A 14,919-nucleotide genomic window follows, 5' to 3' on the forward strand; every position below is an offset into this window, starting at 1 on the left:
CTTGTGTAGCCAAATGTGAATCCCCCTGTAGGGTGGATGCTCTAGTCTGACTACTACAGTAGAGCTGCCAGGACACTATCTTGTAGCTTAGGGCAGTCCTCGGAGGGTGGGTGTACATGGGTACCTATGTAGAAAAGAAGAAATGTATCTATCCATATATGTATTTTTGTCAGACTATGAAGTAAGGTCTCCAATTACTAGGTCAGGTAAGCTACCATTAAGAATGAAACTCATTTAAGAACGGAGAGACCTCTTTGGAAAAGGGTGGTATTATACTTAAGTATGTAAACTGAACGAAAGCCACTGGGCAGATTGAATTACAGTCCTGGTTACTTGGTCCCAAAGTTGGTCGCTAGGGTAAACAGAGTAAACAGATGTCCTGTGGCATCAGTTAGATATTAAATCTACTACTATTTTGGCTTCCTGTGAGGAAAAAGGGACAGTACTGCAAATAAAAACAGGGTCAGTGATATTATGCTTCATATTTAACCTGTAATGGTCCTTAGAGGGTAATAAAAGTGTTTTGTAAATGCATATTCTGAGCAGAGCAGGATATCCACAATAAAATACTAATAGTATTATGAAATACTCCAGCAGGCTGTCTCCAGGCTGCCTTCTTTTTTTTTTTTTTTTTTTTTTTTTGTAATAGGGAAGTTCAAAAAGCATGTTTATTCTTGTATGTAGCCTGTAAGAGAAAGGGAAACATATTTCTACCCTCTTAATGCAATATTTGGATTTATGCATCCAATGCTAATGTATGTTAATTTAAGTTAATGAATGAGGTTGTCACCTGATCCATGGTAGTTACGGAAATCTGTCGGGGAAGAAGTCTAGCAGCCCAGGTGTGGAGCCCTGTAAGAACACATTCTCAAGCCTAAACATGGAAAAGATGTTCAGGGCACATGTCTGAGGATGAATAGCAGCACAGAAAACTGCAGAGATTCCTCACAGACCTGTAGCCAACAGCTGAGTTTAAGACATGCAGGGGAACAATGCTCCTATTTCGTCTCCTGTACATTACTTCCTGATCTAGGCCTAGGGAAAAGGGGAGAACAAGAGTCAAATCAAATTTCACCTGGGGAATTAGATGATTTGACTGTTGGACCATGATTTTTCTTCCATTAGTTGACCTGTGAATGTATATCTGGAAATACATGGACTGTCAACTGGTAGATTGCTACAAGCTAAAAAATAAAAATAAAAAAAAAAATCACCCAATCCAAAAGCAATAAACAAACTCCAAAACAATCACCAGGAAGAATTTACATCAAGGTTTTTCCTTTTTTGTTTGTGCTTGGAGAACTTAGACTGTTTTTTTTTAATCTTTTTTTTTAATTCTTTTTCTTTAATCTTTTTTTTTTTTAATGTGCTAAGAGGGTGTACTAGGCAAATTGTTGTTGGGGTGTATATTTAGTTCTTAATGCCAGGCTTGCGCTTAAGCAAATCAAGAAAAATGTTAGAGACATAGTTAAGTTACTCTGCATTTGAAATACACGATACAGAATAAAATCTTGTTCTGTCATAACAGTGCCTGGATGTTGTTATTGCCCTTCTTATTTATCATTATTTTTAATCAATGTCATACAGTTATGCATCTGCTATAGAAATTTCCATTTCCTGCAGGAGAGCTGGTGTTCCAGAAATGAGCTAGTTTTTGATATCGTTGCTTCCATTAAAAATATCAGATAAAGGCAAAGAAAGTCATTCTGTTCATACAGACTTGTAGTATGTACTTCTTATTGTTTATGGATCATAGACACCTCACCTAATATCAGTTTTAAAGAGAGGTGATAGTAAAGAAAATCAAACTGAAATATCAGCCTTTTGCACTTAAAATCAAACCTTCTTTCAGCTAGGAATTTGCATCATTAAATAAATCCGTGCCCATTTTTACCACAGAGTTTAATTGCTGCCACTGTTTGCTCAGAAAACTTGGTCTCTGGTCTTCTATCTAATCCAGAATACTGAAGTCTCCTTTGCATGAGCTCTGATATCTTGATTGAAGATATACTGTAGTCAGTCTCAAACTCTTGGACTCAGAAGAGAGGTGACCCATGGCTCCTAGGCAAGTAGGCTAGAAGATCAAAAGGCCTCTTCTGTCCTTAAGCTGTACAAATCTATGAAGATTAAAAAGCCAGTTTTTCCCTAATTATTTACTGGGTTAGGTGCCTTTATTTTTGAGTGCTTGACTGAAGAACTTGAAAATGGTTCCATCTTCATAAAGTGCTGAACACACGATATGCTGAAGTACTGAGCCCTTTAAAATACCTTAAGCTAAGGACCCCCAAATCCTTGAGTACTGCTGAACATGTTACCAGTGTATACCAAGTATGAGCAAAAGCTCTGACAAGTTGATGCTGTAGGATACAAAATAATAGCTTATCACTACTCATTCTGTGTCTTTTGGAGTCTTCAGATCATGAGCACATGGAGGCAGAAATTGTTGTTACTTCTCCGTGTTTAAAGCACCTTGCCTTCTCTTGGTATTAGTTACATTAGAAATAACAATAACCGTCACTGATTTGTTTTCTCTGTTACAGCGTGTGCCGTGGTCGAAAATGGGAATGCACCAAAAATACATGTGATGCCACCTGCTCTGTTATTGGTACAGCTCATTATTTGACATTTGATGGATTGAAATACAAGTTTCCAGGAGACTGTCAGTATGTATTAGTTCAGGTAAGAATGAAAGCTGTTGCACAATACCAAGTTATTTTGAAAAAGTATGTCGAATGTTTGAGCTGTTTGATAATATATAAGATGTATTAAACCAGGAGAGATGTCTGACATTTAGATGAGTCACAGTAAAATGTTCTTAATCACTAAATCATATATATGGCAGAGGAGAGCAGAGCTTAGTAGTGGATTAAAAGATACCTAGAGAAATGTAAAGATTGCATTGTGTTCTAGAGAGGTGAGTTAGCTTGTGTTGTGTCTAGCAGACAGCTGTAAATTTGAGTGTAGCATGGTATAGAGAGAAGCTGTCTGAATCTCATATCTAACGATGAATTTTAGGTACCCTAAGTCAAGTTTTCTTGGCTCTGCATTAGCCTCTTTGGTCATTTATTCATCTAGTGATGGCTCACAGAATGAATGATGGAGACCCAGGAGGTCTATACTACCAGCTCTTTCCTTCAACCTGGGTGAGACAAGAAGTGTTCAGTGAACCTTTTCTAAAGGCTTCTGGACCAGCCTGCTTGGAGTGCACTGACAACATCTGTTTTCTTTACAGCAAAGAGTAGGGGGAAATAAAGACATAGTACACTAATGTCAGCCTGTGATTGCTGGGAGCAGCCAGAAGTTTAGGGAGCTAAATGAGATTAAGACGTCAGCTACACATGCTGTCAATTTGGATGTGTGCAAAAGAAGAAATGTTCCTCTGAAAATTTGGTCTAAAAGTAGATGGATCCACTGATAATTGATAACAACAGTCTTCTGCAGTTACAGAGTGCCACGTTTCTTGGGTGGGCTACTCCTTCTCAAATGTTTTCGCCACAAACCCTTTTCATGTAGCGCAGTTCTTCTTGGGCAGGAATGTGTGATCAACCAGTCTTTGAGTGGGTCTTTGAAATATGCTCCCACCCTGACACCAACTAGGTTACCTTAGAAGACAGGTGGTTCTGGCACAAGTGAGAGTTTTCTATAAAGATCTCATGGTCAACAATAGCATACAGTACTACAGAAACACTTAAAAAGAAAGTAAGATGTGTTTTTCTCAAATTATACACACACAGAATTGGAAGCAGGGGTCTTTTTCTTAGAAGGTGTATACCTAAAATTGGTAAAAGGTCTGATCATCATGAATCATCATATAAATGTAGTGTTGTCTCTCCATGCATCTCAAAAATATTTGACTTTAAAAAAAGTTGAGACGTTAACCTACATAATTTCTCCGCAAGAAACAGATTGATGTTACTATAATTATGTACAGGTGGGAAAATAAAGATTTTGCTCGAGATTGTGCAGCAAGTTACTTTCTAACCCATTTACATTTATATTTTTATTTTATCATCTGAAATGCAGTGTATTGTTTTTACCATTAAATGAATAAATATTTGTGTATTCCTATGTACACTATGACCATTATACATCTTTGCAATATCACAGCTACCATAACAGCACTAATTCTCCCCCAGAAGAATACCTGCAAAATATGCACGTGTGTAACACTGGCAGAGCGTGTCTCATTCCTTAAGGGCTGGACCATGTGAACATAAGTGCTAAGCACAAAGTAAATTAATATGAGAACAAGTATCTTAGCAGCCCCACAGTGTGCAGAGTATTGTATGAGGCTTCCTTTTTCTCCACAGATCTGTATTTGTTTTTTCAAATGTCCCTATTAATGATTCTTTCGTTTATTTTTGTCTGATAGGATTTCTGCAAGGATGATTCTGGGACATTCCGGATTCTTATTTCAAATGAAGGATGTGGCTTCACTGGAGAAAAGTGCACCAAAAGAGTTATCATTCTGTTTGAAAGTGGGGAGATAGAGTTGTTTAATGGAAATGTACGTACTCTTCTCTTTCTTTCCCCTTTTTAAGGAGTCTGTTAGGATTTCAGGCTGGTTAGTAAGAAGAAGGATGAACTATCTCATGCTCTGTGGTTCTTGAAAATTAGATCATAAAATGAGATTAGCAGGATTATAATTAGCCATTTTGCTTCCAGAGGCATAATGCCATTTTGGTATTTCTACTTGATGCCAATAAATTTTTCTCAGAGAAGAATGCTGTTCAATACAAGCCCATATGAGGAACGTCCTTTCTCAGCATGGAAGGTGTAAGTCTATTTCAAGCAAGGTTAAGTGTAAGAAAGACCTAAGAAGTGACTGTCCTCTGACTAGCAAAACTTCAGACCGAATTTAGCCATCTGAAAGAGTAAGCACACTGGAAAAAGAGAAGTCATGGCTGAACAAATTCATATTGCAAAAGTGAATATCAGCTATCCTTTCCCTTGTTAAAAAGTGTCAGATAGAAAATCCATATGACTAGATTCTTCTTTTTTCCCCCTTGCCCATCAACAAACACTCAAGAGTGGACCAAGAGTCACTTTCACCTTGCATCTCACTCCATGACAAAGAGCTTTCCAAAGGGCAGAGTTCAGCTCTCTGCCTTGGGCATTTTAACAATTAAGACCGTCTGTGTGTTCAAACGTTGCAGATCTACAGTGGATTATAGAGTTTCAGTTTCCCAGCTTTCAGAAGTACTCTGCTCTGGACTGGCACCTGGAGTAGACATTTGCAAAAATGTTCACAGTGAAACATGAAACCAGTCAACATTTGCCTTTTTTTGGGTTAACAGACAAAGCTGAAACAGGTTTTGTATAGTCTGCAAATTGCCCGCAAATTACTGTGTGCCACTGGTGCTTGACAGGAACATGTAAAACATGACCATTATTAATAATGTCTCTGCAGTGCGTCTTGAGAGCATATGATCATGATGCATGACAGCCTGCAAACTTCTGGCTCTTGAAGGAATGAGCATAGGACATTTTGGTTGCTCATCCAGTTCTGTATTTCTACTACTAAAGAACTCCTTTCTTGAAGGAGGGTGAACAGTAGTTCAGGGATCAGTCAGCAGAAACCAGATTTGTCTGAGGGCTTCTTCAGGAGCCAGATTTTTCTGAAGAGCTATAATTCCATTTGGACACCTAAAAAAGTGCCAAAAAAGACAAGAGGAGGAGATTAGGCATCCGGCAACTCCCACTGAGAACAACAGAGGGGTTTGATTCCTGAGAGAATATGCTTTTGTAAGTATTAGGCCTGTACCACAGGACCGTCCTCATGACCTTCACTGAATTTCTAGCTGTCTGTTTAGTGAGCATACTACATGGTGTAATAGCTAGGGAAGATTTTCTTAGAAACAACAGCAACCAAAGGAAAGGATTAAAGAAAACCAATCTGAAATAAAGACTGCTGGCAAATGCTCTCCCAGTGATGATTTTCTACATTCTTTTTCCACAGCACTCCTTAGAAGTAAGAGAATCCAGTGTTTTTTTCATTTTCTTGTTTTGTTTTTGCCATAAAAATGGTAGAATGACAGTCATGACTAATGTTAAAAAAAGGGGGGGGGGGAATCAGGTTTGCTCTTCTGAAACAACTAAATTCTGCCACTTTGCAAGGTCAAACTTTTATGACTTCTTGATTTGCGGGAAAAGCATCCATAAACATAAAAATTCTGTATTTTAGGCTAAACTTGCCCTGTTCTGTTTCTTGCCTGAGTTTGGAAAGACAGAGACTACCTTAGATATTTAGAAGATAAACAACTATGTTTGAAACGACAATATACGTAACACATTCAGCATTGAAGAAGATGAAAAGGCTTCCAGTTCCTACAATATGCATCTTTTAACGTATTCTTCCCTGAAGACATTGAAGGCCCTGTTCAGGAGATTATTAAAGAACGTGAGCTGTCTTCTCTGGGGATAAACGCTTCTGATAATACCCCAGAGATGAAGAGAATTGAATCAGGGTGGCAAGCTTTTATTGAATTGAGCGTCAAAGAGTAGTGGGATAAGTAAGCATTGTTCCCTCAATTTAGGGAGTGCATGAATGGTTTCTGGGCTCCTCTTTCTCCCTCGCTTTAATCACTGTTTGTACTGATTGAAAGGCTTCATCTGCCTCTTCTGCAATTAAGCAGTTTTGAGTTAATGCATTAGTGGTGTTTAAAATAAAATAACAGCCATTCCAGACCTTTTTCTCAAGATGTGGTTAATAATCCCATTGGGGTTCTTACTGAAAGAAAATTACAGTATGAAAGAAAACATTTTTAAATTAATCTCCCAAATTCTTAGAAGCTGGAGCCTGTGAATTTGCAGCCAAATGGGAAGAGAAAGAGGCCTATGAGTAGAAAACTGCCTTGAAAGCACCCAGGGGAAGTGAAAGTGATGGAAAAATGCAAAGACACTAAAAGGAATCTCTCAAAAGTTTTCCTGCTGGTGTAACTGGTTGAGGAAGAAAGTATTTCCTGACTTCAGAATCAGGCTTTGGTCCTTCAGAGACCAGCATTTGCTATGGGATGTGTGTGGTTCTCCCAGTTTGGGTTAGACATACACCTAATCAGACTTTTTGCCACTGCTACCTCAGGAGCACAGAATTGTTGCAGTCTCTTAATAATAAGAAGAAAAATAAAAGATAATTAGTCAATTAACCATTGATTGAATATTTAACTGGTCAGTAACTGACTACTCTCCATCCTCTTTATCAGCCCTGCTTCTGTTTAACAGTCATTTCTTTATGCGTCGGTGTTAGTAGTGAGTGGATGTTATATCTTAGGAGCAAAATGGATGGACATTGCCTCATTCAGAATTCTAGAAATGTGATGAGACTGACATATTGTACTTTTATCCCAATTTGCTATATAAAAGTGTTATTTTTAAGGCAATAATTTATTCACAGCAACTTTTCTGGAGTAGAGATGAGCCTGTACTCAGGCCCTTACATATACCATATTAACAATCTTGCAAGTGCTCAGGGGCATCCATATGTTGTCGAGGAACCGTCTGTTTTCTGGCAAATGGCATGTTTTAAAATAGCCATTAATGAGCACATCTCCCATTGGGAAAGTGCCCTACAAGAAATAGGGCTTAGAGTCAATGTTGCTAGCATAATGTGTTTTTCTTGTTCAGGTAAACATCAAGGTACCTCCTAAAGATGACAACGATTTAGAAGTCATGAAATCTGGCCGTTATTACATCATCTTACTGGGTAAAAGCATCAGTGTAACCTGGAATCTTGCCATGGGAATCTCAGTTATTTTAAAAGGAAATTTCAAAGTAAGTGTGTTTTGCTTTATTTCCTATTCTCGCTAAAGAAGACACTTACAGGTCTCCTGAAGGAGGATGGGGGATAGCATGTCCTATGCAGACGCACAAAGTGATTTCCAAGGAGCATTAGGAACTTACTTGAAAATGAAAGGGCTTTTTTATAATGCTGTACTGGACTGCCTTCTTTCCTTGGTTCTTCAGCTGTAAGGGCTAAATTCTGGGTCTTTGGCAAAGAGTTATGATGGAGAAGAGGAATGATAAGGTGCCTCAGAGTAAGTGTACCTTTGACCAGTGATTGAGATAATTTCTTCTGTGTACAAGAAGAGTAATAATGTAAGGAGCCCGATTTGCTGGCGATGCTGATAGAACAGTTATTTTCAGGAGGAAGACAGGATCACAGGTAAACTTATGACTCCTTAGGTTCACACCAAATAGAGCAAATAGGTAATACTGGTCAGGTTCTTCTTCTTGCGGAGACCTTGGAGACAGACTGGTCCTACTTTCCCTCTGAGACAGTTAAGCATAATGGGAATAGGAGCTGGAGTCTCTCTGTGTATATTTTAGTGAACTTGGCAAGGGCAGGGATAATTGAGCTTTTAAGTCTTGTGTCATTAAAGCACTGGGCTAAAAAGACTACTTAATAAAACTCCAAGTCAGCCTACAGATGGAAAATTTGTGTTTTTTGTTTCTTTTCCCTGCAAGGATCAAGTGTGTGGTCTGTGTGGAAATTTTGATGGAATCCAAAACAATGATTTGACCAGCAGCAACGAACATCTTGAAGTAGATCCAATTGACTTTGGGAATTCTTGGAAAGTTAATCCATACTGTGCTGATGTCAAAAAGGTGATTGTGAATGAGCTGTGAAAACTGATTAATACTGGTTATGGTGTCACTCAGAAGTAGGCAAAGGGTTTTGAAGAGGATAAAAAATAGAGAAACAAACTTGTTATGCCAAATTTTTGCCAGATCATATTCTTTCTTGAAATCTGATAGAAGATAACTTAGCTTATTTAAGGCCTCTGTGCTGCCTGGCTTTAGATGAGAATTAGGATAGCCAAACTATGTGGTAGAGTCTATTCATAGAGTTTGCCAGCCCAAGAAAGTTTGCCAGCTAGAAATCCAGATATAACTGGAAATGTAATTTTAGAGTTTAATCTAAAAAAGCAGTTGTAATTTCCAGACAGGAGGAGTTCACATAAAAATTTTGTATTTCTCTATCCAAAATTCTGTGTCCCAAATCTTAGTCTGTCCACTTGTGAACAACTGAATAAAACAACAGGGAATGCAAGACCTTATTGCCATGCTCCTAGCTGTGCCTCTGATTTCGAGAGGGTTATCTGCTATCTGAAAGTGTTATCTAAGACCTGGTCCCTAATATTAAATGATCTCACAGTGTACTAGTTAAGAGCCATGTACACATGCAAATGTACTTCTTTTTGCCCAAATACAGAGTTTTGAAAGGACCAGGCCAAATTTTTGCTGGCAAACGTATTTTGAAACTGAAAAATGAAAGGAAACAACTTGAAAAAATAAGTGCATTGTTTTGACAGTTGCAAAAGAAAATGTTTTATTCAGATAAAACTGAAACTTTTGGCTTGAAAGTTTGCCTGAATTTTCAGGTGAAAATAAAAGAAACATTCCCTTAGAAGAACTAAATTAACAGAAAATAAAATGAAGCATTTATTTCTGATCAAATGAAATGTTTTGGGTCAGTTTGATAACTAAGCGCAAGTGTGACATAGCCACAGTATTATCCTGCTAAATGTCAGTTTTTTTGGCATGACTTGACTGGAACACAGGAGAAGTAGCAATAATGAGTGGTGAGATTGCTGGGTAAGACTGAGGACTAGCTGTTCCTTGTTTCACTTTGATAGGCAATAGGACACAGAGTAGACACTGCAAAATATCTCTGTGATAAATACTTTGTCCATTATTTGTGCTCCTTGGTCTTAGTTGTTAACTAAATTTAAATTGGAGAGGGGGAGACTACTGAGCCATTTCTGTTCAGCGTTGGCCTTGGGTATTGGCTGCTGAGGACTCCCACAGGCTCTCTGGAGAGCTGTGAGTGATCATTTTTCAGAATGGATGTTTGGTACAGTGTGGCCTAGTGTCATCAAAATACCTCTATGTTAAAACTGCAGCATACAAGGAAGAGCTGGAGAAAATGTAGGAGGTGACCTACTCTATTCTGTGTTCTGCCATTGCAGGATTCGTTCCTGCAGTAAGGCAAGTTGAAACTTTATTCAAATTTGTCATGAAAAATGTCTAGTGTTTGTGGTTCTCCTATATCAATCTGAAGAGTCCTGAGGTCCTGAAGACAGGACCTTGGCACTAATGCAATGTATGCTTGTCTGTTACCATGTTAAGCCCCACCAGGAACAAGCCTTGGTGTCTCCACTGTGCAATGGCAATGTAGTGAAGCAGGTGATGGTAGAAACTTCATGCAGCATTTTGTCTGGAGATCTTTTTGAAGAATGTAAAAAACTTGTAAGTATTGTCGTATGTTTCACATCCTTCTGTTCAGCATGATCTGTGCTGATACTGGTGACAGCTGTGGGGAAAAGTATTGGTTGCATTAATGGCATGCAGGTGTCAGAGGAGACTGACTAACTGATGGTTTCATCTCTGACTATGTCCTGTAGCTGATTAGCTGATACTTCATGGGAAGATGCAGAATACTTCCTAGTGGAATGCTACAGAGTAACTTGTGCTTGAAAGAAATTTTATTCTTAAACCTCAGAGACTGGTACATGAAGTCATGCACAAGGGTTGAGGTTTTCCTTGTTTAAACCTCACAGCTGAGCTAACATAGTGCCATTCTAACTGCATTCTACATTGCAGCTTCAAAGCTGCACAAGATGGTATGCGAACAAGGCCCAGAATGTATAGTTACTGCATAGGGGGAATATTAAGGGACAGTAAACTACATGGTCCATAAGGACTTTGCGAACTTGGCCTATTTGAGTTCCTGCTAACATCAGCAGAGTTGCATTGATTCATGTGGCACCTCAACTCTTGGCCAATAGAGCAGGCAAACCACTTCCAGGTTAAATAAGTCTAGAGAAAGGAGATGAGGGGAATCGGTCAGTGTACTATAGTACATATTTCTTTTTTAGGTGAATCCTGAGCCCTACATAGATATTTGCATGTATGACACCTGTGCTTGCGAATCTATTGGGGACTGTGCTTGCTTCTGTGATGCTATAGCGGCCTATGCCCATGTCTGCGCACAAAAGGGTGTCGTTGTTCACTGGAGATCGCAAGCCCTATGCCGTAAGTACCAGATGGATGAGGAAGAATTGGAAATGACCAAAAAAGAAAAAAGAAATTTAGAGAAAGAAAAAGCTTCTGTACTTCTTTCTTTTTGGAACTGAAGTTGAAAGTTTGTTTTTTGCAATTTTTTTAATCAAAAACAAATATCTCTGCTATACAGCAAGTATTTCATTAGATGGAAACAATGCAAGTGGCCTGCCTCAGATGCAGTAAAAAGATATACATATTTCTGTTTAAAGAAAGAAATCTGTCTTTCTCTATGTATATGTGATCCACCTGGTACAAAACTTGGTGTCATAGCTCTAAGAGGCATGGTAGGTTCAGTCTGGTTTGATTATTTGTCTCTGATTCTTTCACGACATAGCACAAAGCTGTGAGGACCTGAATTATCAAGAATTAGATTATCGATGTGAATGGCGATATAATAGTTGTGGACCTGCTTGTCCTATAACATGCCAGCACCCACAGGCTTTGGAGTGCCCTCTGCAGTGTGTGGAAGGATGTCATGTACACTGTCCTGCAGGTAAGTCAACCTTTTGCTTTAAGTGGTTACCTTTTTCTGCCCTACTCCTGTTACTTGTGGCTATTGTAGAGTCCCTTTTTCCCTGAAGGTTCCTATTGCAGGAAAACATGTTTTACAGTCCAGAAATAGTCACAGATTTGTAAGGCTGGAGATTGCAAAAGATTTAGATATAGCAATTAATTTCTTAATAAGGTTACTGTGTTTTCACCACAATTTCTTACCCCATCTGCTACAGCTGCCAGAATGATCCTATATTTTAACGTGTTCTTTGTAATTTAAGACATCTCTCCTGAGTGCCTTCCTGTGGCCTCTGATGCTCCTGTTGTCACTCAGGCAGAAGTTTGCTTACCTTTCTTTGGTTGTTGTGAGACAGAAAGTTGATATGAGATCCACACCAGGATTAGAGTTTGTGAAACAAGCATGGTGCATGCAGGGTATGCAGTGGTGTTTAGGGGAGGAGAATGAAATACTGCTAGCAAGAATGAGAGAGAATGGGAATGGGGTGACAAGAAAGGAAGAAAGGAGGAGGGTTAGGGGTTGTTTAACAACAGCAGTTGTTGACTCTGTGATCAAGTAGGGTATGAATTTGTGCTGAACATTTGTAAAACGCTCTACCTTAGAGCAGCTACTGTGGTGAAGGAAACCCGTTGTTCCAACCTGCTTATGGCCACCAGCCTTCTGGTGCTCATGGGACTAGCTGGCAGGCATCTGCTGCTGGGCCTCAGCTTACAGCTTAACCTCCCCAGCTGACTGTCTCTTAGAAAGGGGAAAAGAAAAATTGAGGTGGGGGAGAAAAGAAAGATAGAAGGGGAAAGAGTGAGAGGTGAGCAAGATCCAAAAGTAGAGTGAAAATTCAGAAGAACAAACAGCTCCTAAGTGCAAAGAGAGAAGACATGAAGAGGAAGAAAGTAGGTATTTTAAGCGCCAAAATAGCAGTTCTGGGCCTTGGTAGCTCTGTCCTACACATTGACAAAAAGGTAAGCAGAGAGTCTTCTTGGATACAACTTTATACAATTATTAAATATGGTGCTTGAGCCTTCAATATTCAGGTAACAGGTGTTTATATTGTCCTCCAATATCATCAGAGTCAGGAGGAGGTAAGGGATACTGGAGAAATCAATAACATACATGTAAAAAGGAAAATGCCATTTTCTCCTGGCACTCTTGAGGCTTCACTCTAAACATATGTTCACCTTCGGCATAGCACTGGCTGTTGGAGGTTATACACTGGGTTATGTGTTTCCCATGTCTCACTAAAACTGGTCATGAAGGAAGGAAGTACTTCTCTTTGTGTTGAACTTGTAGTGAGCATAACACAAGCAGAATATTCAGAGCCTTTGAATCCAAATCAGAAGCCTTGTCATGTTTTCTGTAGCAGGGTAAATGCAATGATCAGCTTTGCAGTTCATGAAAACTGGCATTTTTATGCTACTGTGCTATTTTGAAACAGGGGAAATACTTGATGAACTATCCCTGACTTGTGTCAGTCCAGAAGACTGTCCTGTGTGTGCGGTTGGAGATTTCAAGATCCCACATGGAAGGAGAATAGTTCTGAGCAGAGATGATCCACAGCACTGTCAGTCTTGGTATGATGGAGGTGTTTATGCAGTCAAATAGCATGTCTTTTGAGTAGGATGAAGGGATATGATGCCCATAACCATAAATACGTTTTTGGACTTTGCTTTAAACATACCACTGATGATGAGGTATGGAAACTCTCTTTTGTGTCGACAACCCTTTTCACATAATCCAAAACTGAAGTTTTGCAATGAAGGCTGGGATTATTGGATGCCTGTTGAATTTAAGCAACTGAAACCCATAAATTCCTTTGAAAAATGACTTTTCCCATGTGTAGGTGGTCTCACTAACTTCAGATGTTCCACTTCTTTTCTGTAAGGTGTGATTCAACATCAGTAAAGCCGTGAGAATCTTTCCTGTGTTAGTGCTTAAAAATCCTACATATAGCGCAAGATCTGAATGTGCAGTGAGTCTAGAACTTGCTGAGATTATTAGCAGCTGGAAGACTGCACAGTGCCATTGGAAAAATAATTTCCCCAAGTTTTTCACTTTATATCCTGTGGCCTGATCCTGTATGCATGCTGTGCCAAGTATGATGAAATTAATGGAAGGGTGCACAATGCTGTGTGCCATGCTGGATTAGGGCCTTCATTTGTAATGTGGCAGAGACTGATTTTCATTCTGTATGCTGCCCAGTGGCATATTGCACAAAGACCTGCAGTATCCGAAAGCTTTCCGTTCTTCAGATGTCCTGCCCTCTGATGGGTACTTTCAGTAGTCACTCAATGCAGTGAATGCGAGAGTGTTTTCCATCTTGTAATTTGACCATATTTAATAGCAACTGGGTTGTAAAACTGCAGCAGCTATTGGCCCAGACTAACACCTTGGATCCAAACTCCCTGAACCTCACAGAAACTCTGAATGGGTATAAACTTTGAAATCCTGGACTCTTGCTGGGGATAGCTTAATTCTGTGTTATAAGCCCACGGCATGAGACTGTTTGGCCAATCAATTAAATATATATTTTTTTGGCGATATACATGATGAGCCTTGAATTCCATCAAAAGGTCAAAGAAGAGTCTCCATAAATGAGTCTCTGTTCCCTAATTTTTTTAATCCTTAATAATAATTTATCTTGAATGTTGATATACTGGCCACTGCTCATAAGCAATTTCAGAACATTATGAAAACTTACCTCACTAGGGAAACATCCTTTTGCATAGCTGTCACCTAATTTAGATGCCTACACCATCTGTACAAACAATAGGAAATATTGCACAAAAATGAATTTTATAGGAAATATCCAAAGGAAATTGGAAACTAGAAGAATCTCATTCACATTAGGATTAAAATAATAAATCTTATGTTGCTATATATTATTGCCAAAAGTAGCTGCGCATTCTTCAATTAAGAAAATACTAAATGTAGCTTGAAAAGAACAAAGCCTTGGAAGAACTTAAACGAGGATGCCTTGTGTAAAGTGAACACATTTCCCAGAAAATGGCACCTTCTTCCAGTACTGACTTGTTTAGTGCCTATGTTCAGGGTTTTCTCTGTGCCTGCTGGCAGTGAAAACCAGCATTTGTTGGTCCTTGCTGTTTCATAGACTTTACCTGTTCTGTTTCTTGGACTGTCCAGTAGGACAAGGAAAATATATTGACTGGGTCTCCAGCACCTTGTGCATGAGTGCAATGATGTCCTTTGCTCAGATGAGTGAAGTCAGGAGCCTTACACAGCCAGGAATTAGCAGGGCAGAAGTGTTAAAGTCTTGCTAAAGCCAGAGAATAGACTATAGAGATTACAGGCAAGTTTCTAAAAGGTGAAAGGTGAAAGATGTGAAAAAT

The 14,919-nt window shown here is 39.1% G+C and overlaps 1 protein-coding gene across 1 annotated transcript in view; it reads left to right on the forward strand.

The window, feature by feature from the left end:
• Positions 1-14,919, forward strand: part of VWF (von Willebrand factor) — a 173,542-nt gene that overhangs the window by 87,748 nt on the left and 70,875 nt on the right. The window contains exons 22-29 of the mRNA XM_026102396.2: positions 2,541-2,679; positions 4,373-4,507; positions 7,624-7,770; positions 8,464-8,604; positions 10,129-10,248; positions 10,878-11,034; positions 11,399-11,557; positions 13,008-13,143. Of these exons, the coding sequence (XP_025958181.2) occupies positions 2,541-2,679; positions 4,373-4,507; positions 7,624-7,770; positions 8,464-8,604; positions 10,129-10,248; positions 10,878-11,034; positions 11,399-11,557; positions 13,008-13,143 (1,134 nt within the window). The remainder of the gene's footprint in view (positions 1-2,540; positions 2,680-4,372; positions 4,508-7,623; positions 7,771-8,463; positions 8,605-10,128; positions 10,249-10,877; positions 11,035-11,398; positions 11,558-13,007; positions 13,144-14,919) is intronic.

Source organism: Dromaius novaehollandiae, chromosome 1, assembly GCF_036370855.1.
Source record: "Dromaius novaehollandiae isolate bDroNov1 chromosome 1, bDroNov1.hap1, whole genome shotgun sequence".
Classification (NCBI taxonomy): Eukaryota; Metazoa; Chordata; class Aves; order Casuariiformes; family Dromaiidae; genus Dromaius; species Dromaius novaehollandiae.